The 26,931-nt window shown below is 36.5% G+C and overlaps 1 protein-coding gene across 1 annotated transcript in view; it reads left to right on the forward strand.

The window, feature by feature from the left end:
• LOC136039978 (uncharacterized) overlaps positions 1-26,931 on the forward strand; it is a 54,452-nt gene that overhangs the window by 12,097 nt on the left and 15,424 nt on the right. Inside the window, exons 2-6 of the mRNA XM_065724040.1 lie at positions 748-978; positions 10,476-10,538; positions 17,056-17,232; positions 20,717-20,866; positions 24,605-24,773. Coding sequence (XP_065580112.1) covers positions 754-978; positions 10,476-10,538; positions 17,056-17,232; positions 20,717-20,866; positions 24,605-24,773 — 784 coding nt within the window. The 5' untranslated portion in view covers positions 748-753. The remainder of the gene's footprint in view (positions 1-747; positions 979-10,475; positions 10,539-17,055; positions 17,233-20,716; positions 20,867-24,604; positions 24,774-26,931) is intronic.

Genomic DNA, 26,931 nt, shown 5'->3' on the forward strand with positions numbered 1-26,931 from the left:
AATCTGACCAGATCTGTTGACATTGGGGGAGTTGGAGGGGAAACCGGAAGTCTTGGAAAACGCTTAGAGTGGAGAAATCGGGATGAAACTTGGTTGGTAGAATAAGCAAATGTCGTAGATACGTGATTTACGTAACCGTACTGGATCCGCTCTCTTTGGGGGAGTTAGGGGGAGTTCAGTGCTTTGGTGAGTTTGGTGCTTCTGGACGTGCTGGGACGATGAAAATTGGTAGGCGTGTCAGGGAGCTGTACAAATTGTCTTGATAAAGTCGTTTTCCCCGATTAGACCATCTGGGGGGCTGAAGGGAGAAGAAAAATTAGAAAAAATGAGGTATTTATAACTTACGAGTGGGCGATCGGATCTTAATAAATTTTGATATTTAGAAGAAACTCGTGACTCAGAGCTCTTATGTTAAATTTTGACCGGCATTAAGCCTCTTATGTTCCTTTTAAATCAATCTCTTGATTCTTAGAATTTTGCTAGAGCTCATACCATATGAGCTCTTGGCTCGTCCGGCCTCGTCACAAGTGCCATATGAGCTTTTAGCTCTTGTTCTGTTATAGTAAAAAGAAATTTGAAACATTTAAAATGTATTTGTTTTATTTATATATTTACCTTTATACTATAATAGTTCTTACAGTAATGAAATGTATAGACAGAAACTTATTAAGCTATACTTTCAATCTAATTAATGTTTTTTTCAATAGGAGATATATTATAATGTCTATTATTTTCCTCCCTTTTCAGGAAACCATGGGGAATCAAAGTAGTTCACTGTCAGAAGATGATAAGAGTGAATTAGACAAGAAAAGAACCAAAGATGAGGCAATGGACAAAGAAACACTAGACATGTTAGACAAAATCCCAAATCTTATGACATCTAAGCTACTATCAGATGACCAAAAGGACAACCCAGATGACTGCAGTTCAGAGTGTTCAAGCAAGCATCAGTTGGATAATTTGCATCAGCTTGCAAAGGTCGGAAATATTAAACCTTATTTGTGTAAATTTTTACACAGAAAAGCTAGGTCTTTTCTTTAAAATAGCAGCATTTTGAGATTGGTGCAATATTTCAATTGTAGAATTTATAGATTATTCTATTACTTCATTTACATTTAATTGCTGCTTCTTTAAATTCATAGCAAACATTTGGAAAATTTATTAAGCTACTATCATTTGTCAGATGTTGTGATGGCATTATATTTAGTAGAAACCAAAGCTATCAGGTAAAACTGATGTTGGACAAACCGTAAAATTATCATTCTCAAAGTGAAAGGATTTTTCTCGCTCTTTTATAATGACTTAGAAAATGCGAGATTTCTCTAACAGGTTCTTATCCATTGGTTGTTTTGAGTTGTTGGGTACGTATTTTGGTGAATACATAAAAGGCTAGCAAATGTAAACAGTTTGCTGTAACACACTGTTTGATAATAAGGGACTTAGGCCAATAGCAACTAAAACTCTAAAAAAACATAAATTTGATAACAGTTGATCCATCAAAAGAATTTGTTTTTCATACTAATTCTAAATATATTAAATTTGTTAAGTATAATGTTAGCCATCGAAAGCTACTAGCCTGAGAAAATTTGCTTGATTTCTGAAAAAAAGAGGAAAAGACCACCACAATGGCAAGTAATCCTAATGAAAATCACACCATAAGATTCAGCATATCAGAGAATCCTACTGTAGATATTTCAAGCCCCTATCTACAATAATGTGGAATTTTGTGTTTTGAGTACAAAAAGCTAGAATTTTCTATTTCCAATCAAATGAAGTCCCTCTGAGGTTTATACGAGCAGTCCTTCCATAAGAACCATACATGACCCCAGGGCACAACTTACAGCGCCTGCCCCTGGGGGTTTTGGCGACCCTGTTTTTTTGTGTTTTTTTTTATCTGATGTTTGAACTATTTTGCAAAGTTTTATAGGATATATTTGGAGGAAAAAAGACGCGGGGGGCTATTTGCCCTTTGATCCCTTTGGACTTCTAAAGACGGCACTACAACTTCCGATTTCCAATCGAAAGAACCCCTCCGAAGTTTATACGACCATCCCTTCCACATGAAGTGCCTCTGGGAAAAATAAAATGAAACATTTGAGTCTTATGGCCTCAAAATTGGTTGGATGAGGCTAGTTGCCATCGAATCACTTTTGACTCTTAAAAAGGGAACTGGAACTTTCAGTTTATAATCATTTGAGTCCTCTGAGGTTTATACGACCTTCCATAAAAACCTTATATACCGCAGGGCACAAGTTACAACCCTTCCCTAAGGTTGTGGGAGGGAGGGGGGGTATGTTGACCTCGAACTCTTTGGTATCTGATTGTTGGACTATTTCAAAGAAACTGACAATATCAAAATTTTTATCAGATGCAAAATATGCATCCGATCAGTGGTAAGGGGTTGGGGGTGGATGCCATCTTATCCTTTCTTACTCATAAAAAGATAGCTAGAATTTCCATTTTTGATTAAACGAGCCCCCTCTGAAGTTTATACGACCAACCCTTACATAAAAACATTAGATGTCCCGGGGCATAGCTTAAACACTTCCCCCGGGCTTTGAGAGTTTGTGTTGGCCCTGGAATTTTTGTTATTTGAAGTCTACACTATTTTCAATAAAGTTGCTACCTCAAAATTTTTATCAGATGGACTTACTTAAAAAGTGAACTAGAACTTTTAATTTCCAATCAAATGAGCTTTCTCTGAAGTTTATACGATCATCTCTTCTATAAGAACTGTATATGCCCTCATAGCATAGGCTACAACACCTTCCCCCGGGCCCAAGGGGTTTGCGTTGGTTCTGGAGTTTCGTTACCTGGTCTTTGAACTACTTTTAACAATCGGATGCATTTAGGAGAAAAAGAGCGTGGGGGGCGGCTAGTTGCCTCCAATCACTTTCGACTTTTAAAAAGGACACTAGAAATTCTGATTTACAATCGGATGAGCCCCCTCCAAAGTCTATACGATCATCCTTTTTACGAAAACTTAATATGCCCCTTGGGCCTAATTTACAACACAGTGAGCCTAATTACAACAGCCCCCAGACTTTGGGGGGCTGTGTTATCCTTGGAGTCTTGTTATGTGATCTTTGGTCTATTTTGAACAAAATGGCTGTATACAAATTCGATCGGACACATTTGGGGAAAAGAGGTTGGGGGGGGGGACAGTCGCCTTTGGACCACTTTGGCTCTTAAATAGGGAATTAGAACTTCTAATTTCTAATCATTTAAGTCCTCCTAGGTTTATACGACCACTTCTTCCATAAAAGCCTTATGTGCCCCAAGGGCATAAGCTACAACCGTTCTCCAAAGCTCTGAGAGGGAGGGGGTTATGTTGACTCCGAAGTTTTTTTTTGTCTGATAGTTGGACTATTTCAAACAAACCAGCAATCCCAGAATTTTGATCAGATGCATTTGGGGAAAAGAGGGTGTATGTGGGGGGGGGTAGGGGGGTATATGCCCTTTGATCCTTTTTGAATCGATAAAAAGGTAACTAGAATTTTCGATCAAACGAGCTACCTCTGAAGTTCATACGATCACCCCTTATATAAAAACCTTATATGCCCCGGGGCATAACTTAAAACACTTGCCCTGGGCTCTGGGAGTTTTTGTTGACCCTGAAATTTTGTCATTTGATGTCTGAACTATTTTGAACAAAATGTCTACCTTAAAATTTTTATCGTACAAGTTTGGGGAAAAAGGGCATGGGGGGCTATTTGCCCTCCGATCTCTTTTGACTTTTAAAAATTGAGCAAGAACTTTCAATTTCTATTCAAATGAACCTTCTCTGAAGTTTATACGATCATCTTTTCTATAAGAAGTGTATATGTCCTCAGGGCGTAATTTACAACGCCTTCCCCCGGGCCCTGGGGGTTTGTGTTGACTCTAGAGTTTTATTAGCTGTTCTTTGAACTATTTTTAAAATGGATATTTCAAATTTTTTTTTCAGATTTATTTAGGGAAAAAAGAACAAGGGGGGGCTAGTTGCCCTCCAATCACTTTTGACTCTTAAACAGGGCACAAGAACTTCTGATTTCCAATTGAATGAACCTCTTCCGAAGTTTATAGGACCGTCCGTTCCATATAAAGTGCCTCTGGAAAAAAATAGTAATAATAAGACATTGGAGCCTTATGGCCTTACTATAGGCAGCGCCATAGCGTTGCCTCTGATTGGGAGTAAAGGCTAGCTTGCATAATGATATCTGCTACATAACAAGCTAGGCCCTATTACTCGACTCCACAGCATAACTTGTACAATTTTTTAAATCTTCTAAGAAAAAAGAGCTTATGAAGTCTTTTTGCTCCCCGGCAAGATATTGGAAATATGAGATGTACTATTTTCTCTTGTCTAAAAAATCAGGATTTTTTTCTTTGGGGGGGGGGATTAGCTAAAAGCTACCGGAAGTTCAAAAGCTTACAAATATCCTAGTCCATTATTTACAGTCTTGTGTATGTGGAATTGTATGGAAGGTTATTACTAAACTTGTTTAATATTAGGCTATTCTATCACAAAACATTTTGATTAACCAAAAGCAATTGTTCTAATAGTAAGTCTATGCTGTTATTCTTAGCATCAGTTGATTTCATAATTAAATAAAAGTAGCCTGAATTCTTGCCAAAACTGCCTAAAAAATCATTGATATCCAGCATTTGATTCTGTGGATAGAAGAGCTTTTGAGAAGGTCTTATCCTTGTACGGTATACGAGATATATACATTAATATGATTAGTTCTATGTACGAGAATAACACGGCAGCGGTTAAGGTGGGAAATGAGGTTAGCAGCTGGTTTCGTATTAGATCTGGAGTTAAACAGGGTTGTGTTCTATCTCCTTTTATATGGATCATTTTGATGGACCTTGTCTTAAGGAGTACAGGAAAGACAATGGGAGAACACGGAATCAAATTTGGAGGAAAAATTTCCTGAACTCAGATTATGCTGAATGATTTAAGCATTCTAGATGAAAGTGTGAGCAAAATAAATGAACTTTTAGAGGTTTTGCGAGTTCACGGTGCTAGGATAAGCTTGAGATCTTAAGAAGACTAAATTGTTAAGGCTAGAAATAAGTGAAGATTTAAACATTGATCAGGTGGGCAGCTTCAGTTACCTTGGTAGTATTATTAGTACAGACGTTGGGAGCAGTGAAGATGTTAAACGTAGAATAGTCAAGGCTCAGGATGTTTTCTCACAGTTGAAAAAAGTTCGGAAAAATAGGCGTATAGTCTGCAAACCAACATTATAATATTGGAGCTACAGTGATGACAGTGGTCAGATATGGTTCTGAAGCATGGGCGCTCTGAAAAACGGATGAAGATTTGCTAGATGTTTTCCAGAGAAATCGCCTACGGATCGTTCTGGGCACCTGGCTGACTGGCTGTATTTCAAACAGTAAGCTGTATGAAAAGTGTAGTTCATTCCCGCTTTGTAGTGCTAAAATGAGAGAAATGTTGAGATGGCTAGGGCCTGTTCTGCGGATGAAGGATGACAGAATGCCAAAGATTGTCCTTTTCGGCCAACCGTCTTGGGCTAAACGGAGATCAGGTTGTGTGCGGTAGGGGTAAGAGAAGGTCACAAAAAATATTTTAGGGAAATGGGAGCTTCCTGGAAAGGTGTAAAGAGGGAGGCTTTGAATAGATTAGGATGGAGGTGGAGCGTGCGTAGTTGTGTTTGCCTCATGCGGCTTGGTGCTGTGTTGAACTGTTATTAGTATTGTAACATCGTGATTTCTATTGATATGTGCAAACCGATTTAATCTGCCCTTCTCCTATCTGATTTCGGAGGTATGATTTAGCCATATTCAGGTACTCAAGCATCACACCTCAGATCCTTAAATCCAGCTCCAGAGTCAAAGAATTCTGTTGAAAACTATTCTACTAGTTGAGGAAATGGTTATTACAAGGGACGGACACAGAATTAATGTTCGAGGGGGTGGAGGGTTAATTAGGTTATTGCTGTATGGTGGTATTAGTTTACTGCCAACTCTTCTAATGAAGTATTGCTCTATGCTGATATTAGCTTGCTGCCATCTCTTCTGACTATTTAAAATAGATACAATGTGATAGAACACATTTTCTAATTTTTGGGGGTCTTTGTCAGCTGTAACATCCCCAAGATGTTATGAGAGTAAGTGCAAATAAGGGACAAAGAATGTCAACTGATATGTCAGTTTCTGCTCTGGTGATTTGTCTCTAAGTCGTGAATTCTTTCTGTTGTCAGCAACAATTTCGAAAAGAGTCAGTAAACCCTGATAGATCTCATATTTTCAAAAATCCTGAACGAAATATTGAAATCAGACTTAATATTGCTTAGACGAAGCACTGAAAATAAGACAGGTAGCAGCTGTGAGTAAGGATTGACCAAAGGAATGACAATTTCTGGCTTATTATGTTAGATCTTATAACTGCTTCAAAATATGCCTTGAAATATTTGTAAGGAAGTTATGTTTCGTTGATGTGAGGCACTTCGAATAACATATCAGAGCATAAAGTAAAAGAAGCAAGTTGACTTCTACTTGTAAGAGATTAAGTTTTGAAAAACAAGGAATTGGGGAGGGGCCGACAGCCGGGCCTAAACCGTAAATACATCAATTCTTTCAGTCCCTCGGTTAAAGTTATAAATTCTACCTCTCTCCACCTCTGTCTCCCTACCTCTCTCCGCACCGTAAGTCCTTCTATTTTTATCCTATTACTGAATAAAAAAAACATCAATGCAATTCAGTAATGTAATACACGTTTCAATTATATACGTCACTTTTTTTGGCCTTTGACTAGCGCTTGTAAGAAATTAAGCTTAAACTAATTAGATTTTTTTTTTGGGGGGGGGGTGGTCCTGTGACTTCCCTCTCAAATACATCGCTGCTTTCAGCTCCACTGTTAAAACCTAAATCCTGCAGTTCACCTACCTCTATCCCTTCTGTAAATCCTTCTACTTTTGTCTTATCACCGGACAAAACACTTCATCATTAGTGAAAAATGCATATCGGTTTTCCTATCTTGTACACTTCGAGGTAAACTGCATGATCAATTGTATTCGAAGTCTTATTTATTCCCCTGTTCATCTTTTTTCTAAGAGTGAGAAAATGAATCAAACAGCTAATGGTGATGAGTGTAAGTAAGGAGCAAATCTTTTAAGTAAGGAGCAACTGGTGATGAGTGTAAGTAAGGCGCAATTCTTCAATAATAATTTAAAAATATTAAAAACGGAATTTTAAAAACAGTATACTCATAAAAATTCTAAATGCTAAATCTATTGCCAAATTTAATGTATCTGCAAAAAGCTGTACTTCAATTCTAGCCAATATAAAAACTGACTAAGAAAAGTTAGAAAATCTATGTTTATTAGCCTTAAGAATCAAGAGTTTCGAAACTAGAGGCTCCAGTGTCAATTTTGTTGGAACTAGTGGTCCAAAATTGTTATACGGTTGTGTTCCAATTTTAAAAGGACAGGTATATGTGTAGAACATGTTCTCCTCCCTCAAAAAATAGATACCACCAGTTAGAGTCGGGTGGCCCCCCACCCTCCTTCCCTATATCTCTCTTTGTTTAACCGTCTTAAAGGTTTGAGTGTACTTTGTGCTTTACTGAAAACTATGCGTTTTGAACAGTGTTGGTAGATATCAACAATAAAAAAGAACAAGATCACAATTAAATTTGTTTGGCGAGCAATTTGATTTTATAATTTTAAAAGAACTTGTTGGGTCAAAACTTTTAATGTTTGATATTGGTTACCTATTTTTGTAGCAATATGTTTGGCTTTTTGAAGCAATATTTGGAATTAATGAATCAATAAATGATTTACGCGTTAATTTTCTATACATTTTTAAGGAAAATTATGGTTGATTGGAGACAAAGATAACTTTCAGGCCCCGTTTCCCCAACCCAACATTATCTAAAAGCTTCAACTGAAATTTCCAAGCTGTTTTTGAGATATTGCGAATGCCTTATTCCAATGAACTGAGTGAATGGTGTCTTTTGATTTAACTTGCTGCTTATCTGTGAATGAATTAGGAACTTCTTGTGCAAACCCACTTAGATGGATTAAATATAAAGCTCTTTTAACTCCTCCTCTCCTAAAACAAAATTTCGACTCCCCTGCCCCTCTTTTTCCTTCCCCAAACACAAGCTGAAGGTTTCAAATTGATTTTCTAAGCTGCTCCCGAGTTTCATAATCAACATATTAAACTCAGGAGCATAAAACATCTTTTGATGTACTCAGGTATGCATGTTGCTTCAGCAGTATGTCCTTGAGAGACTCCGCGGAATCTTGATCTTGCAGACAATCCTTTAATTAAATGGTCTTGCAGACAATCGTAAATGGTGTATTTTTTTTTTTTTTTTTTAAATTGCCATGGTAACATTTTCCGGCGTGAATAAAACCATCTAGATTGGTCACGAATGTGGGATATTATTTTATCCCTCTCAGTCCCTTAATATTTTTCATGGATTCTTTGCTGAACAAAATTAGAGATCTGTGAAGGTTGAAAGCCTTGGGCATAAGTTGTGAGGAGTTTCAAAACACGTATCGTTTGTTTATACAGGGTGACCCAAAAAGATTCGTACCCATATTTTATTCGATAAAAAATCCATTTTTTAACAAATATCCTTTCTGTTGCAGGACGTAAAAGGTGAACCTCTGGATGATCGTTTGCAGCTATAGTTGCCCCAAACATGTCTTGGACCAATCAGCAGAAGATATTCTCCCTGGAGACCTATTTTGTGACAAAATCATACCAGAGTGTACAAATTCAGTTTCGAAAACTTTTCAATTGTCGCAACTTATTTTGCGACCTATTTTGGACGAATTTTTCCAAAATAGTTGTGGACTTATGTTCTAAAGCCACAGGGGGAAATTATTCAGGCTGGAAAAAGAGGAAAATATTGCTGCAGTGAGGGATTCAGTAGGATGCAACCCTAGGAAATCAGTGCATAGACGCAGCCAAGAACTCGGAATGACAAACGAGTGCAAGGACATGCAAGGAATGCAAGGACAGAAGAAAAAATTGCTGCAGTAAGGGACTCAGTAGGACGCAGCCCTAGAAAATCAGTACATAGACATAGCCAAGAACTCGGAATGACAAGGGAGTCACCGTGGCGTGTTCTCACGTTTAATTGGACAGTGTAGTCCCTCACTACAGCAATGTTTTCTTCTTTCCTTGCACTCTCTTTCCTGCCTGAATAAGTTCTCCCTGTGGCTTTAGAAATAAGTCCACTACCGTCCCTTGCTCACTGAATTTCATAACCCAAGTAACAATCGTGATTTTGGTGGAAAGTTGCGACAATGGAAGTTTTCGAAACTGAATTTGTACACTCTGGTATGATTTTGTCGCAAAATAGGTTGCCAGGGAGAACAGCTCCTGCTGATTGGTCCAAGACATTTTTGGGGTAACTATAGCTGCAAACGATCATCCAAAGGTTCACCTTTCATGTCCTGCAAGGGAAAGGATATTTGTTAAAAAATGGATTTTTTATCGAATAAAATACGGGTACGAATCTTTTTGGGTCACCCTGTACATCAGTTCATTCCGTTTTGACAGTTGCTAAGTGACCTACAGATTTTTTATTGCTTTGCTTTAAATGCTACGTACTATGACAGAAAAATTATATTAATAATTTGTATATTATAGGATTTGTATACCTCGCTTGGTGATTATTGTCCGTTTAATAAGGTTATTCGTAATAATTTAATTATTTGTTTTCCTGTTGAAAAAATTGGATACTAAGTAATGGAATTTTTCAATTCTAATGTCATTTTCGGTCTTCTCTGACTTGAATTGATAGGAAACAATCTTTCAATCCAGAAAATAATGCAGAAATTTAAATTTGAATCTTTCACCCCCCCCATCTCTTTCTCTCTTTTCGCTGAATTACAGGATATTTCAATACAGTCAATTTTTGATACCTTATGAAGCGAATTTTTCTGAGTACTTTGATGCCAAAAACGTTTCTATTGCTCAAATGTTGGGTTAAAAGCGAATTTTTACTGAACTGGATAAGTATTTCTTGTTATCTTTTATGGATTACATCCGGGGAAGTTAATATTAGGCGAATAAGTCAGAAAAGGGATGCTTGAACACACTCAAGAACTATGTTTTTACAAATTTGGCTTTTTCTTTGAGTCAGCCAATTTTTAATAAAACTAAGGTATCCATGATAGGAAAGGAAAGTTAATATGTTTTGCTTTACACTTATCTCCCCATTAAGACATTCTATATGTTGTATCTTCTTGGGTAGTTTTTTTTTATCACATCGAGGGACTTATTTAGGGAGCGAGGAGTAATCTCAAAATCTTAAGTTTTCCAGGGTTTCCTGATAAAAAATTGTTTTCTGTGCTACTGCTCTCTTTTCCTTCCGAGAAAAATCCTACGTAGCTGGCTGATCAGCTCATCATGCCCATGTATTATTAATAAATATTTATCCTGGCTAACTACATTTTTTGTTCACATATCCATTTACGTATTCATATGAAATTTTCTGATTATAGGCCATGGCTTTGAAATCGCACAAAATGAAGAAATGTGAAGGGATATGCCAAGACATATTTAAGGTGAGTTATTATTTTCACTTTGAAGGGATGAAGCTGTATCTCTTGTGCTAAAAAATAGCGATGCGACAAGAGATACGTCTTTTTTTCTTTTTTTTTCTTTTTTTTTTGCATGGAAGAAAAATAAAAGATAGATCAATTGAAGCCTTGCTAGGTATTCCTATGAATGAATCGAGTAAAAGGTCCGTCCAATATGAGGATAAAGAGAAACAAACCTTCTTTATCATAGTAAACGGAGGTATCGCTTATTCAGGAGCATAAGGAAGTTTCCTGAGGTGACGGGGTGGTTGAGAACTTTTAAGTAAATTCTAGGCGATGATTTGGACGATCATCTCGGCGGCCGCCAAGATGCCATCTTTATTTTATGATTACATGTCTGTGCTCTTCTTGTTGAAATGGATCGAAGCAATTTTATCACCGTACCCGAAACCAATGGTTTTATATGTTTTAAGTTTATGTATACTTAAATGTTCGTATGTTTAAACCTGTTTGTATGCACCTATCCAAATGAATCAGAAAGTCAGACAGGCTCATATAGTCAATCTTTATTCACTGATTGCATTTGCAGAGGTATAGTTACTTCAGAAGCATTAATAGATACCAGCAATGACGGGAACAAATGATCTTGTGATTTTATCAAACCTGTCAAAACTAATTTTATGCTCTATTTAAAGGTAATTGTCTTGATCCAACAATTAGCTATATTTTATAGGATAGAATATACATTATCAAATATTTATAAGTGTTTTGTTGTTGCTATGTTGACTAGCGTAACAAAAAACTTATATAGTACTGTCTACACCATGGACAGCATTTGCTCCGTAAGAATAAATTGGCCAATTTTTGTTATTTTCTCTCATTTTATATTAAACATGCCTTGTTTTTCTATTTTTTGAAACCCAGGAGCCTTGTGGTCATAGTGTTTCTGAAATCTTGCAATTTTTTTCTGATAGTTTCTCATTTCTCCGTATAATAAGCCTGCTTTTTTAAAAGTTTTCTTTCAAACTTAAAAGTTGCGAATCCTAAATCTTGCTATGCTAGAGTTTCTTTTTGTGTTTTGTTCAAATAGAAAATCAAAGTTAGTAAAATGAAAACAGCAATATGTGAAGGTTCTATCATTTTATGTCGAAGTTAGTTTTATAGTTTTCGTCTTTTTTATTATGTTTTGAACCAACAGTTTCCCTCTTATACAATATTGATCATAATTCCCCAAAAATGAAAAATATTAACCGCTAAACCCCTTCATAGGAATTCAATTATTTTTCAAGGCTAAATAAAATCCAAAAGCGATTTTATCAGAGCCGAATTTGGTTGTGATTATTCAGAAGTGTTGCATTTGACCACCACAGAATTGCAAGTCACTTTCTTGAGCTAATTGTAATCAGAGGCATTAATTGGGGGAAATAAGCCTTCTAAGATTTGTGCCTCCCCCCCCTAGATTTTGAAAATGCCTTTTTTTTTGCATTTTTGCTGAGAAGTGGTTTTTCGTACTTTTATTCAACTCATTGAACAGACAACAAAACTGCCCCTACCATAGACCTACAAAATACATTTTGGTCCCCCAACCCATCCCCCTCTCCCCAAATGTCGCGATGGACACCGCTCATCGCAACTCATTTATTGACTAATTATGTTTTTCATTATCTTAATAAAATGTTTTAGTTGGCTATTATATTCCACTTATTTAATTATTATTTTGTTGTAATATTTAGGTGTATTTAGCTTTCCTAAAAGGCATTATGTCATTTTTTCTCACTTGACGGTTCACTTACAAGACATTATGTCCATTGTTGCCACTCCTATTTTTATATTGCCTCGACAAAAATATCACTCGGTCAGCACGCAAATCACTAGATAATTGAAGAAAATCACTAAATCAACCAAAGAATCAATGCAATATAGTGATTTTTATGGCACTTGGTATTAACCAAGTGACATATAGCAATCGCAAATTCTGTCGGTTTGTCGGTTGCTACTTTAGGTTTTGCTACTTTAGGCACTTCCAGGTTAGGTAGGACGATGAAATTTGGCAGGCGTATCAGGGACCGGACCAGATTAAATTAGAAATAGTCGTTTTACCGATTTTACCCTCTTGGAGGGGGGGAGGGTAGTGGGTGGCCCGTTAATTCGGAAAATATTGAAAAATTGAAGTATTTTTAACTTACGAACGGTTGATCAGATCTCAATGAAATTTGATGTTTGGAAGGATATCGTGTCTCAGAGCTGTTATTTTAAATCCCGACCGGATCTGGCGATATTGGGGGGGGGAGGGGGAAACCTAAAATCTTGGAAAACACTTAGAGTGGAGGGATCGGGATGAAACTTGGTGGGAAAAATGAGCACAAGTCCTAGATACATGATTGACATAACCGGAATGGATCCGCTCTCTTTGGGGTAGTTGGGGGAGGGTTAATTCTGAAAAATTAGAAAAATGAGGTATTGTTAACTTACGAACGGGTTATCGTATCTCAATGAAATTTGATATTTAGAAGGATATCGTGTCTCAAAGCTCTTATTTAAATCCCAGCAGAATCTGGTGACATGGGGGGGGGAGTTGGGAGGGAGAAACCTAAAATCTTGGAAAACACTTAGAGTGGAGGGATCGCGATGAAACTTGTTGGGAAAAATAAGCACAAGTCTTAGATACATGGTTGACATAAATGGAATGGATCCGCTCTCTTTGGGGTAGTTGGGGGGAGGGTTAATTCTGAAAAATTAGAAAAATGAGGAATTTTTAACTTACGAACGGGTTATCGGATCTCAATGAAATTTGATATTTAGAAGGATATCGTGTCTCAAAGCTCTTATTTTAAATCTCGGCCGAATCTGGTGACATGGGGGGGGGATTTGGGAGGGGGAAACCTAAAATCTTGGAAAACACTTAGAGTGGAGGGATCGGGATGAAACTTGGTGAGAAAAATAAGCACAAGTCCCAGATACATGATCTACATAACCGGAATATATTCGCTCTCTTTGGGGTAGTTTGGGGGGGGGGTTAATTATGAAAAATTAGAAAAAGTGAGGTATTTTTAACTTACGAACGGGTGATCGGATCTCAATGAAATTTGATATTTAGAAGGATATCGTGTTTCAGAGCTCTTATTTTAAATCCCGAACAGATCTGGTGACATTGGGGGGGGGAGCTGGGAGGGGGAAACCTAAAACTTGGAAAACACTTAGAGTAGAGGGATCGGGTTGAAACTAGGTGGGAAAAAAGCACAAGTCCTAGATACATGATTGACATACCCGGAACGGATACGCTCTCTTTGGGGTAGTTGGGGGGAGGTTAATTCTGAAAAATTAGAAAAAATGAGGTATTTTTAACTTACGAACGGGTGATCGGATCTCAAAGAAATTTGATATTTAGAAGGATATCGTGTCTCAGAGCTCTTATTTTAAATCCTGAACAGAGCTGGTGACATTGGGGGGGGGGGGAGAATTGGGAGGGGGAAACCTAAAACTTGGAAAACACTTAGAGTGGAGGGATCAGGATGAATCTTGGTGGGAAAAATAAGCACAATTCCTAGATACATGATCGACATAACCGGAACGGATCCGCTCTCTTTGGGGTAGTTGGGGGGAGGGTTAATTCTGAAAAATTAGAAAAAATGAGGTATTTTCAACTTACGAACGGGTTATCAGATCTCAATGAAATTTGATATCTAGAAGGATATCGTGTCTGAGAGCTCTTATTTTAAATCCGGACCGGATCTGGTGACATGGGGAGGGGGGGCAACACTTGGAAAACACTTAGAGTGGAGGGATCGGGATGAAACTTGGTGGGAAAAATAAGCACAAGTCCTAGATGCATGATTGACATAACCGGAACGGATCCGCTCTCTTTGGGTTAGTTGGGGTGGGGGGGGGGGTTAATTCTGAAAAATTAGAAAAATGAGGTATTTTTAACTTACGAACAGGTGATCGGATCTCAATGAATTTTATATTTAGAAGGATATCGTGTCTCAAAGCTCTTATTTTAAGTCCCGACCGGATCTGGTGACATTGGGGGGAGTTTGGGGTGGGGGAACCTAAAATCATGGAAAACGCTTAGATTGGAGGGATCGGGATGAAACTTGGTGGGAAAAAGAAGCAGAAGTCTTAGACACGTGATTTACATAATTGGAACGGATCCGCTCTATTGGGGGGGGGGGTTAATTCTGAAAAATTAGTAAAAATGACGTATTTTAACTTACGAAGGAATGATCGGATCTTCATGAAATTTCATATTTAGAAGGACCTCTTGACTCAGGTCTCTTGTTTTAAATCTCAACCGGATCCAGTGTAATTGGGGGGGGGGCAGTTGAGGGGAACCGGAAATCTTAGAAAATACTTAAAGCGCTGAGATCAGGATGAAACTGGATGGGAAGAATAAAAACCTGTCTAAGACACATGAGTGACATAATCGGACCAGATCTGCTCTCTTTAGTGGAGTTGGGGGGGGGGGGTAATTTTGAAAATTGAGGTATTTGTAACTTACGAAAGGGTGACCAGATCTTAATGAAATTTGATATGTAGAATGGTCTTGCGCTTTAAAGCTGTAATTTTAAATTCCGATCAGATCCTGTGACATTGAGGGGAGTTGGAGGGGGAAACCGGAATTCTTAGAAAACGTGAAAATTGGGGTATTTTTATTTTACGAATCGGATCTTAATGAAATTTGATATTTAGAAGGAATTCATGTCTCAGAGCTCTTATTTCAAATCCCGACCAGATCTTTTGACATTGGGGGGAGTTGGAGGGGAAAATCTTGGAAAACACTTGGAGGTGAGGAATCGGGATGAAGCTTGGTGGATAGAATAAGCAAATGTCCTTGATACGTGATTGACGGAACCGTACTGGATTCGCTCTCTTTGGGGAGTTGGGGGGAGGGGTTCAGTGATTTGGCGAGTTTTGTGCTTCTGGACGTCCTAGGACGATGAAAATTGGTAAGCGTGTCTGCACAAATTGACTTGATAAAGTCGTTTTCCCGGATTTGACCATCTGGGGGGCTAAAGGGAGAGGAAAAATTGGAAAAAATTAGATATTTACAACATACGAGTGGGTGATCGGATCTTATGAATTTTGATATTTAGAAGGACATCGTGACTCAGAGCTCTTATTTTAAATCCTGACCGGCATTAAGCCTCTTATTTTCCTTTTAAATCAATCTATTGATTCTTAGAATTTTGCTAGAGCTCATACCATATGATCTCTTGGCTCTTAGCTCTTCTTGCCTCGTCACAAGTGCCACATGAGCTCTTAGCTCTTGTTAATTTCGCAGGGTGGCAACTCTGATTATGTCGTAACCAACAGCAATATACATCGTATATTCTTGTCATCCATTAAGGATGTACTAATGAACCACCAAAATTTTTTAATTTTCCTTTATTTAAATTTACTGAAATGAGTGATAACGAAGAAAATGTGAAATACAATGTGTGAAAGGAATTCAGCTTTGAAGTAACGCACTTTAAAGTAAGGAACACAATTAAGTTGAATTGAAAGACTAAGGGTCCTTTATAGGAGGCTCTCAAATTAACTGATTTTACACGCCAATACAAATTCATAACCGATAAAATAATCATGCAGAAAACAAATAACTGATCAGAAAATACCTTAATTTATTAATGTGCCTGTGATGAGTTTTCATGGGTTCGGAACTACTGGACTATGGACCGTTCAATTACTTTGACTCTACCTGTATTTGCGAATTATGTACTTAATTTTTTTGTTTGGACTCTTATTCTAGAATTAGCCCTAGATTTGGCATCTTTGGTGGGATTAAAACTGTATGTTAGTTGGTTCTATTAAAAATATTCGTGATGAATCCACATTGCTATGGGTATACACTGATTTTTCCCCTCCCCCACTTGATGATATGAGAAAAATTTAAGATTTTCAACTTGTAAAGAATGTTTTAGGTCAATAATTGCGAAAGTAATGATAGATGATTTGGTACAAAATTTTTTTCATTATTGCGAAAATAAAAGAAAGGAAAAGAAGATAAAGGTGAATACTTAGATTATCTGTCTTAAAATAACCATAAAAACAAGGGAAGAAAAAGTATCAACTGTAAAAGCCAAATTGAATTCTAAAGTATTATTTTTTTATGCATTGAAACTTTTTTTTATTGTAGTGTATACATTTATATCTCCCCTAAATGACTTCGTTGGTTCAAACATGTTTTTTTCTTTTTTTCTTTTAATAGTCTATTAGATTATGAAGGATAATAATTCCTAGCATTTCCTCATTTTAATGTCCTTACGGTAACGGTTTTAGGCCTTACAAACCGGGGGGATGGCGAGGTATATAAAAATTACAGTTGCCAATTATTTAGTCAATTAAGTACCTTAATAGGAGTGCAAAAATACGAAAATAAGGGATTTTAATGTTAGATGGTAGAAATACTGGGGGGGGGGGGACAGCTACCCCTTACCCCCTGCCAGGCCTAGAATATTCACTGTATCTTTCTTCCTGAACTTGTGCTGGGACACTTCTGGCATTAGTTTTAGTATTTTCACTGATTTTCTCTCAATAATAGATGACATTGAGTCCAAAGTCAGATCTCCTCGGAATATTTCTGTTCAATTTTTTTCTGCGTCACTCAAAAAGACGAAAAGATGGCGGCCTAACTCTGTCAAAAGATTCCTTTGAATTTGAAGCCAGAAAACTGGTGGACCTTATACGAGACGACCTACAACAGGAATTTTATGTCAAGGTGAGTTGGAATTTAATGCAGTTCATATTGACGCTTTTTAATTGAAGAACTTTGAATAAAAGATTTTTTTGACATTATGAGTGGTCAAGTTTTGGAGTTGCTAAAGAACCGCTTATTTGACAACCACAAGCGGTTGTTATTTTATTTAAGCAATAAAAAATCGGAATTTCAAGGGGGAGGGGGTCCAAATTAATTTCCAGCAACAGAAATATAGGTTATATAAAAAATTAAAACTAACGTCATCTCATTGGTGAAAAGATATAGAAGATTATTTCTATACCATTTTATTGACTAATTATTTTTTATTAATTAGTTAATTATAATATTCTGTTTAATTAATCTTGATTAATTTTATTAAAGTCACCTTTTCGTAACTTATTAATTTTATTAATTTGTTAGCTTTTCGGCTAGTTAATTCGTTGTATTGTCAATTTTTAATTTGTTCCATTTGTGGATTTTTTTCTAATTTGCTCAAAAACAGATCTAAAAAGAAATGTTAAAAGCACCCCAATAAACATAAATACTTACACAAGCAGAACTGAGATAACATATCTAAATTTAATCTATCTATAGTATATTATTTAGGGAAAATAATTGATTTTATTCTCAAGTAATAGATGGTATAAGATAAATAAGCACATTCATATATTTAATGTAATGTATCAATGCACAACAGAAGGACGAAGAAAGAGAAGAAGGAATAAAGACAAAAAGAAAGGAGAAGATGATGAATTGTAGAAAGTTGCGGCAAAGATCTGAATATAATAAATTGTTTATCAGAAAGCAGAAGTGGAACTCTGCCGCACCTATCATTTTGAGTCGTACTATCTAGATACTTGAATTCACCTGCTTCTTTGATTTCCATTTACCCAAGCTTAAGACCTCCAGCTAGCGAAGTGATGACATCGTTTGACATCGCTTCGGTCTTATTTACATTGATCTGCAGGTCTGTTTGAGACGTTTGACATTGCCTTCGCCTTGTTTACATTAATCTACGGGTCTGTTTGGGAAGCTTTTGAAGTTAGCTCCTTAGTGTTCTGTTGCATATCTTCTGTGAAAGGAGTAGCAAGAACTATGTTGTCGGTAAAATTGCAGTCATAAAGTTGTCTCTGTGGGTTCAACTGTACCCCGCCACAAAAGTTGCAAGATCTTAGAACGTAGTCTATCATTATGGCAATTAAGATTGAGGATTCGAGGCCTCCGTACCTTATACCAGATTCAACAGAAAACCTTTTTGTCTGTTTGATTTTAGTCTGTACGGCGCACAACTGGCCTTCGTACAGGGCTTTGATCACCTGCGTATTTTTTTAATGTATTCCATCAAACCACAGAGTTTTCTACATTGCTGTACGGTGGACTGAATCCAAAACTTCTAGAAAGTCTATCAAAACTAAGATAATCTGTACCTGCCATTCATTCGATTCTTCAAGCAGCATCCGAAGAGTGAAGATAAGATCTCAACACGACTGACTTCGCCTAAAGATAAGGTCCCAACACGACTGACTTCGTCTAAAACCATGTTGTTTATCTTTGAGCACAGAATCTACTTGTCCTTAAATTCCATTTAATATAATTTTGCAGGGAACCTTAATTCCTTTGCAGTTGCTATTTTTGTCCAGTTATCGCACACTTATTTCTTTACTTTTTTAAAAAGTTTGACAATCATACCTTTTTTCCATTGAGATGGAATAGCCTTAGTACTCCATATATTTGTAAGTAGTTGAAAAAGTGATTTCTTGATAGTCTTTCTGCTACATTTAAGTAGTTCAGGTGGGATTCCGTCGTAACCAGCTGTCTGGTCACGACGTTGGGATCCCATGTTCTTAGGGAGTTGAGAGCAGTGTGAACTTCATCGTAGAGAATTGGACCTGAATATATATATATATATATATATATATATATATATATATATATATATATATATATATATATATATATATATATATATATATATATATATATATATATATATATATATATATATATATATATATATATATATATATATATATATATATATATATATATATATATATATATATATATATATATATATATATATATATATATATATATATATATATATATATATATATATATATATATATATATATATATATATATAGATTAAAGGTTGGCTTGTCTAGGATGTCAAGGATTTCCTGGGGAATTGGTTGATTGAGAACACCAGTGAACCATTGTCTCTACTGTTCTGTCACTTCTTCTGAACTGGTCAGAAGCTGACCATTTACGCCTTCGACAAATCGACAGACGTCTATTCGGGTACCTGTTATCTTTTTGTTTAATAAGTACACAATTCTACTATCTCCAGGACCTGCAGCTCGTTCCGCTTCTGTGGTGAGGTTTCCGATTTATGCTCTCTTTTCCTCACTTACAGACTTCTTTGCCCCTTTATCCGTGCCTTTTTATTGTTCTTCTGAAATATTAACTTAGAAGAGAATTTTTTCTGCAAAATCAGTTTTAAAGAAAAGTGAAGAGCTTCACTGAGTGGAATTAAAGTCAAATAACCTTCCAAGCATAAAACTACCACAAATCACCGTCAATAAATAAATGAGACATAAACGAACCGAAATTACGATAAATAACTGAGTGAAACTCGAAACGAGCAGAAATTAACATGGTTAGGGCTGACAGCCCCCAGGCCTTCTCAAGACAGCATAATTTGCACTTTACTGAAAAGACAGATGAATGGGGATTGTCAGTTTAAGATAAATCTGCTGATATTTATTCCTTAAAGTCCTAATATTTTTTTTTTATTTATTAAAGTTGAAAAAGTGATATCATTCAATTAAGGGCTAATGTTCTGGTCTTGTTCGTTTTCACTGTCTTTGAATATGAAAAATAATTCTGTTTAATTCAGCTATTTAATTTATTTGGCTTGGATGCTTTTTTGATAACTCTAGCAGTTTTAAACCTTTTTATCCATGCTATGGCACCCATGCTAGGTCTCGCCTTCGCGCAGTCACAAGTTTTTTTTATATTATTATTATTATTATTATTTTTTGTTCTTGGGATCTTCAGTTTTCTAACTCTGTCTTTAGATTTTGGTGTTGAATATGCTTTATTCCAGTTTTAAATTAGTTGGTAATGTAGCTGCCGGTCCTGGCGGTTGGAAGTCGAGAACTATCCTAAAACAACTGCTTTTGGGAATGAGGTAATGAAAAAAAAGAAAAAAACTTGCAAACTTGGGCTCAGAATAACACAACTTAATCTTCAATGGACTATACAGAATCCAGGGTGTTCATCTGCTCACTCAGTGAAAGTCAACGGCTAGTCAGTTGGTGGGAATAACTTAGTGTGACCTGCTTCGAGATTCGCCACACTTTAAGACGATCTAGCAGGGAAATCACTGGTTATTTTGAAATACTTATTCTTTAGACGCGAAAAACATGATATGCTTTTGTAGTTTAAAATTATTTTTGTTTGATTTGATTTTGGATTGATCTTATTGTTCTCTTCTTAGGTTTTTAGCAATGACGAGCAAATGGTAACTCAAGAAAACTTTCGTAAGCTATTAATTTCTTCATTCCAATTTTGGCTCCCAAACGAAAGAAATTCTGTAGCTTTTTCTGAAGAAGCGGCAAAGACTATGGAGGCTGTGACCAAAACGGCTGTAAGCTCTATTCTATTTTTTTTCTGTTTACTCTTTTTTCGGGGGGGGGGGTTGCTAAATTCTGCTCTACTATTAACATTTATTCATTAGCTCTTTCAAGATTTTGGATGGCGATAGAAGAGGACTTTGTCCCACCTAAGATCATGCAACTCATTCAGGCTTACTATCAACACACATGAGCCTGTATCCAGGTCAACGGAGAACTTACACTGGTATTCGATACCGATTTCAGTGTCAGGCAACGGTGTGTACTCTCTCCCGAACTGTTAAATTTGTCGTCGATTGGGTAGTTAAAAAAGCAATGCTAAAATTCGAAGGAGTCAAGGTTAGCACTGATTTCAGTACCATCGACCTGGGTTATGTCGATGACGTTGCTCTTCTTTTTGAATCCGTTGGTGAAGCCCAGAACATGCTTCTGAAAAATCTCCGAAGCTGCTGCTCCATTGGGGCTCAAGATTAATATTGACAGGACTAAAGCTATGTCTAATGTCCCAGATATTAACTACATCCCAATAACTCTTAACCAAACAGGTTGAAATTGTCCATAAAATCAGGTATCTCGGATCGTACATCAACATCAACGGTGGATGTAGCGAAGAAATCCAATGTCGCATTTCATCAGCTTCCGCTGTCTTCGCACAGCTATGGAAGCCGCTATAGAAAAGGAAGGAAAACCCCTGGAAAACAAAAATCCGTGTTTATGATGCCCTAGTCCGATCGGTCTTAGTATACGGCTGCGAGACGTGACCCTTAAGTCACCGAGGCACACACCTTCAACACCTATGCCTGAGGACCATACTGGGGTCACGTTTCACTGACCGAATCCCAAATACGATCATCCGCTGACGATGTTACCAGAAGTACGACATCACAACTATCATTCGACGCCGTCGCTTGTCCTGGTTCGGACATGTTTGCCGAAGATCGGCTGACACTTACAAATCAATGCCTATGCTGCAAACCGGCACCGGATTGGAGGAAACAACATAGAGGACAAACCAAAAATTGGATTAACACGTTAAATCTGACCTCTTGGCGATTTGTGGATTGTGGAAATATGGTCGCAGACGGGACCCTTCATGGCTCGAAATTATTGCCTCATTAACACAAGACCGTAACCTGTGGAATTCTACAGTCTGTCAAATTCTGTCGCCAGGGTGAGCTACATAGCTTGTGTCCTGATCCAAATACAAGTAAGTTCACGACACATTTTTAGTGCCTTGTTGTTAAAGGTGGTGCCCGATTTTCATTACAATAAAACAAGGTGACCAAGGATCCATAACAAAATCATGCATGTTGGTTGCGTGATTTTGGAGCAGTGATCCTGTCTATATATACGTATTATGTACTCTTTATTTTTTTTGTATGGTGTTCGTCAATCTGTTCTAAATCTTTTTTGAGTCGTGCGTGACTCAGGTAATCTCTGTTTCTAAACTTTGTAAATAGAACACAATTTTGTACAACGACAGACTTTCCTAGTCGCCATAGACGTATTATTGTTAATAAACACCAGACCGCACGGATTTTGCAAGCCCTTTGCGCTTTTTCTTCTTTGGCTCCAGTTAGCAAACTAAATTTGAAACTTGATTTCATTCAAAATGGCTATATCATGAATTTTGCATCTTCAAATGCCTTGAAATTTTGCTTCTTGAACTCTTGAAGGACAATTTAAAGAATTGATAAGTCTTGAACGATAGTACCTAATCTCACACGTCAAAGATAATAGCAAAATGAGAATATGAAAAAAGGACAAAATTTGTTTACAGGACAGTTACAAAGATATTGTATCAACAATCAAAGACCAAATATCTCGTTAGTAGCTGCGCTTCGACTATAGTCATCTGAAAATTCTATTAAATTTTTAACAGTAGTCGTTATACCTACATAATCAATACTTTCAGTACATTTTCTATTGATAATATTTTCAGCATTTTTGAACAAACTAAATCCATTATTTGTTAAAGTAGCTTCATCATTATTTCGCATATTTGTTCCATCCAATCGTGTTATTTTCACTTTTGCATAAAGGTAACTATCACTTGGAAGAATCCAAGATTTCGCTTCTTTTAAATGAAATTATGATTTAATTGTTGAGATACATTCACATTGTTTTCTCTAATCTCGGTATATGCAATGAAATGATATCTCTAAAGGCACAGTTGTTGGGCTGTTCAACTATGCTGAACAAAATAGCTATCTCAAAATTTTAATTGGACAATTTTGGGAAAAAAGTGGCGTGGGGAGGGGGTGTAGTTGCCCTCCAATTTTTTGGTCACTTACAAAGGGCACTAGAACTTCCCATTTCCGTTAGCATGAGGCTTCTCCCGATGTTCTAGGCCCACTGCGTCGATACGATCTCCCCTGAAAAAAAAATCACGTACCCCATGATTTTTCTTCTGGCAAAAATTCCAAAATTCCACATTTTTCCAGATAAGAGCTCGAAACTTCTACTGTGGGGTTCTTTGATACGCAGAATCTGATGGTGTGATTTTCAGTAAAATTCTATGACTTCTAGGGGGCCTTTCCCCATTTCTCTCGAACAGACAAATTTTCTCAGGTTCGTAACTTTTGATAGGCAAGACTAAACTTTGTAAAACTTATATGTTTGAATCAGCGTAATAAGCCCATTATTTTTATATATCTATTGTTGTCGAAATTCCATGTTTTAGAGTTTTGGTTACTATTGAGCCAGGTCGCTCCTTACTTACTGTTTGTTACCATGAACTGTTGTAATGTAGCACTCGCTACTTTATCTTTTTGATGTTGCTGTTTATTTTCTTGCTCCTTGATATGTTTTGTATTTTATTAATATTGACATACTCATGTTAGCTCCAGTTATTGCAGTGAACAAAATTGTTCTATAACCCCCCCCCCTCAATTAAGCATGCCTAGTGTGGGTCCATGGCTTCAACTGTACTTTTTCACTCGAATATTACTGTAAGCCTCAATGTTATGTTTTGTGTTTTATCAATATTGACATGCTCATATTAGCTACAGCTATTATGAATGAATTTATTCTACCCTCTCCCCTCCATTAAGTGTGCCAAGTGTGAGTCCATGACTTCTACTGTACTATTTCGATCGAATATTACTGTAAGCCTCAATTTCACAGATATTCGTCATATTCTAATGTCGACTTATATCTATTACGAAATCTTAAGCTTTGTGATTTTAAGCGCTTCTCTTTCTCCGACTACTACTACTACTAACTCACTGCAGTACCATGCCGCTTGAGGCTAACACAGCTACGCACGTTCATTTTCCATCTATTCAAAGCCTCCCTCTTTACACCCTCCCAAGAACTTCCTGTTACCCTTAAATCTTTCATTATCATCCCATTCGGGGACGACCTGCTTTCCATTTGATCCTAGAAAGTTGGCCGACAAGGACACTTTTTGAAAATATATCATTGGCAATCTGAGACTCCCTTCGGATAATTTACTTTTAGGGTTAGATATAGATTAAAATATACTCGTATAAATAAAAATATTATTCCGAATTCAGTATTTTGTCTCTTTCAAAGATTGTGTTACTCCTAGATTTCCGTTACTCTAAGTTTATCTGTCAAATAATACTGTTTGGCAACGCTGTTGAATTTTTCTCTCAAAAGTGGCTTTTATTTTTTCCTCAGTATTGTAGAAGTTGAAGTTTTATTTTTTTTAATTCCGTGATATATCTATTCATATCTATCAAGTTGTCTCAGCCAAGTAGAAGGCTTGTCAAATCGCTTTTTTCTAGTTTCATGGAAAGTCAGAGTTGTCAGTGAAGTTCATTACTCATTGGCTTGAAGAGAATTTGCCTCGAGTTGTGGTTTGGATGCATAAATTTGTTGTGCATCAGCTAACTGTGGGACACAGACTAATTAATGACCTTGTACCTCAAAATAGCTTCGAAATTAAAACTAAAGGTAAAGTTGTATTTTATGTATACTCTTAACTTTATTTATACTTTCATACAGAAGGTCCTTGAAAAATATCATGTTTTTTTGGTTAAAATGATTATCACAAGTACTACACTTTCGTTGCGTGTAGTAAAGATGGCCATTTTGTTCAAAATAGCCGAAATGTCCAATAAATATGCCTCCGGGGATGACATCACCACCTTAGGTTCATGAGCAAGGGACGTAATTAATGTAAATTGGTAATTGTTGAAGCGTGTATTTTATAGTGAAAAGGGGGGGGGATGCGGTTTCTCAGTAACGGCTAAGAATATTAAGTTTAAGCTTCCAGGGAAATTTAAGGGGAGTAATGAACTTAATCAAAAGGTACTATATGCATCCATAGTATTTTCGAAGCGGTGGTATACCATTTTTTTTTTGGGGGGGGGGGTCAATCGATTGGAATTCGGAAGTTCTAGTATCCTCTCTAAGTCTCCAAAGGGACTGGAGGGTTACTAGTCCCCCTACCTGGTCCTCCTTTTTTAATGGGTCCCGTACCCTCCTAAGCCATTCAGTCAGAATTTTGGAATAGTTATTTGTTGAAAATAGTGTAAAGGTTCAATAAATATGCCTCTAGGTAAGACATGATCCCCAAGGACTTTGGGAAAAGGGCTGTAAATAGTTTAAGTCGGCAATTCTTGAACATGTGTTTTGTGATGGAAAAGAGGGGCTTCTGTAGTATCTCAGAAACAGCTAGGGATGTTTAGATGAAACTTTTTAAGGAGTGCTCTGGGTGATGTTGAATTAATCAAAACACTAGGGACGGCTAAGGCTACTATGTTGAGACCTTCTGTAAGTGTTGGCGGAGATATTGAAATAAATCAAAAAGCTCTGTGCCATCAGGTTGTAAACAGGGTTTATCTACGCTATCTCACCAACGGCTAAGTGTGTCAAGATGAAAATTTAATAGAATATTGAGGGAATGTTAACTGAATCAGAACACAGTAGGTTTTGTGTATCCTGTTGGTCAAAAGAGCGTATCTTTCATTTCTCAGGAGTGGCGTTGGGTATAATATTGTAACTTTCAGAGGAATTTTAAGAGGGTTGTTGAACTGAGACAAAAACACTATGGGTGTTCAGGCTGTATAAGGGGCGTAACTGCAATATTTCAATAACGGCTTAGGGTATTAAGTTGAAATCTTCAGGGAATGTTGAGATGAATTTGAACTAAATTAAAAGACACTATTTGCATCAGGTTATCAAAAAGTGTTTCTGCAATATCTCAGGAACAGTTAAAGTTTATTTAGTAAAACATTCATGGAATGTAAGTAGATCAAAAGGTTATATGTTTATTCTGGTTATCATAACGTGGCTTATGATAAGCGTCGTTAAGGGTATCGAAACTTTCAGGGGACGTTGAAATGAATCTAAAGACGCTGTGTGCATCAAGGTTCTCAATAGCCATTTAGGTTCTGTATATCAAATATATATCTGTACATATAGGCTCAATCAAAATGCAGTATCTAAATCCAAGTTGTCCATATGAAATCTTTTCCGCGCCAGACCGAGCATAGGCTCAAGTCAAGAGAATATATATATATATATATATATATATATATATATATATATATATATATATATATATATATATATATATATATATATATATATATATATATATATATATATATCTCTTATCAATTGCATTTTCATTAATGCATGATCTTTTGAACATTCTCTGTGGAGGTTTCTTTTGAGTATATTCGATCTAGATATTGCTGCTGAATCGACAGTTGGATCATGAACCATCATAAACGTTGATTTTAAATCGAACGAAGATTCTGCACTAATTACGTCAAATACAACACTCACCTTGTGCAACTGAATAATTTTAATTAGAATTCTGTGCTTTAATTTTTAAGCAGATAACCATGAAAAACTGGAAAAATATTCATGATACCAAACCATAATAAAACTTTTCCAATCTAAAAAAAAACATAGATTAATATAAAAAAAAACTTTCTGAAAGTGGAACTTCTTGCGGGAAATCAAACAGCCATATTCAAAACTTAATTGGAGTTCATAGATTAATCAATGACCCCGTATCTCAAAATAGGTTCGAAATTAAAACTAAAGGTAAAGTTTATATTTTATTTACACTGTTAAACTTATTTATCATTTATACAAA

Source organism: Artemia franciscana, chromosome 20, assembly GCF_032884065.1.
Source record: "Artemia franciscana chromosome 20, ASM3288406v1, whole genome shotgun sequence".
Classification (NCBI taxonomy): domain Eukaryota; kingdom Metazoa; phylum Arthropoda; class Branchiopoda; order Anostraca; family Artemiidae; genus Artemia; species Artemia franciscana.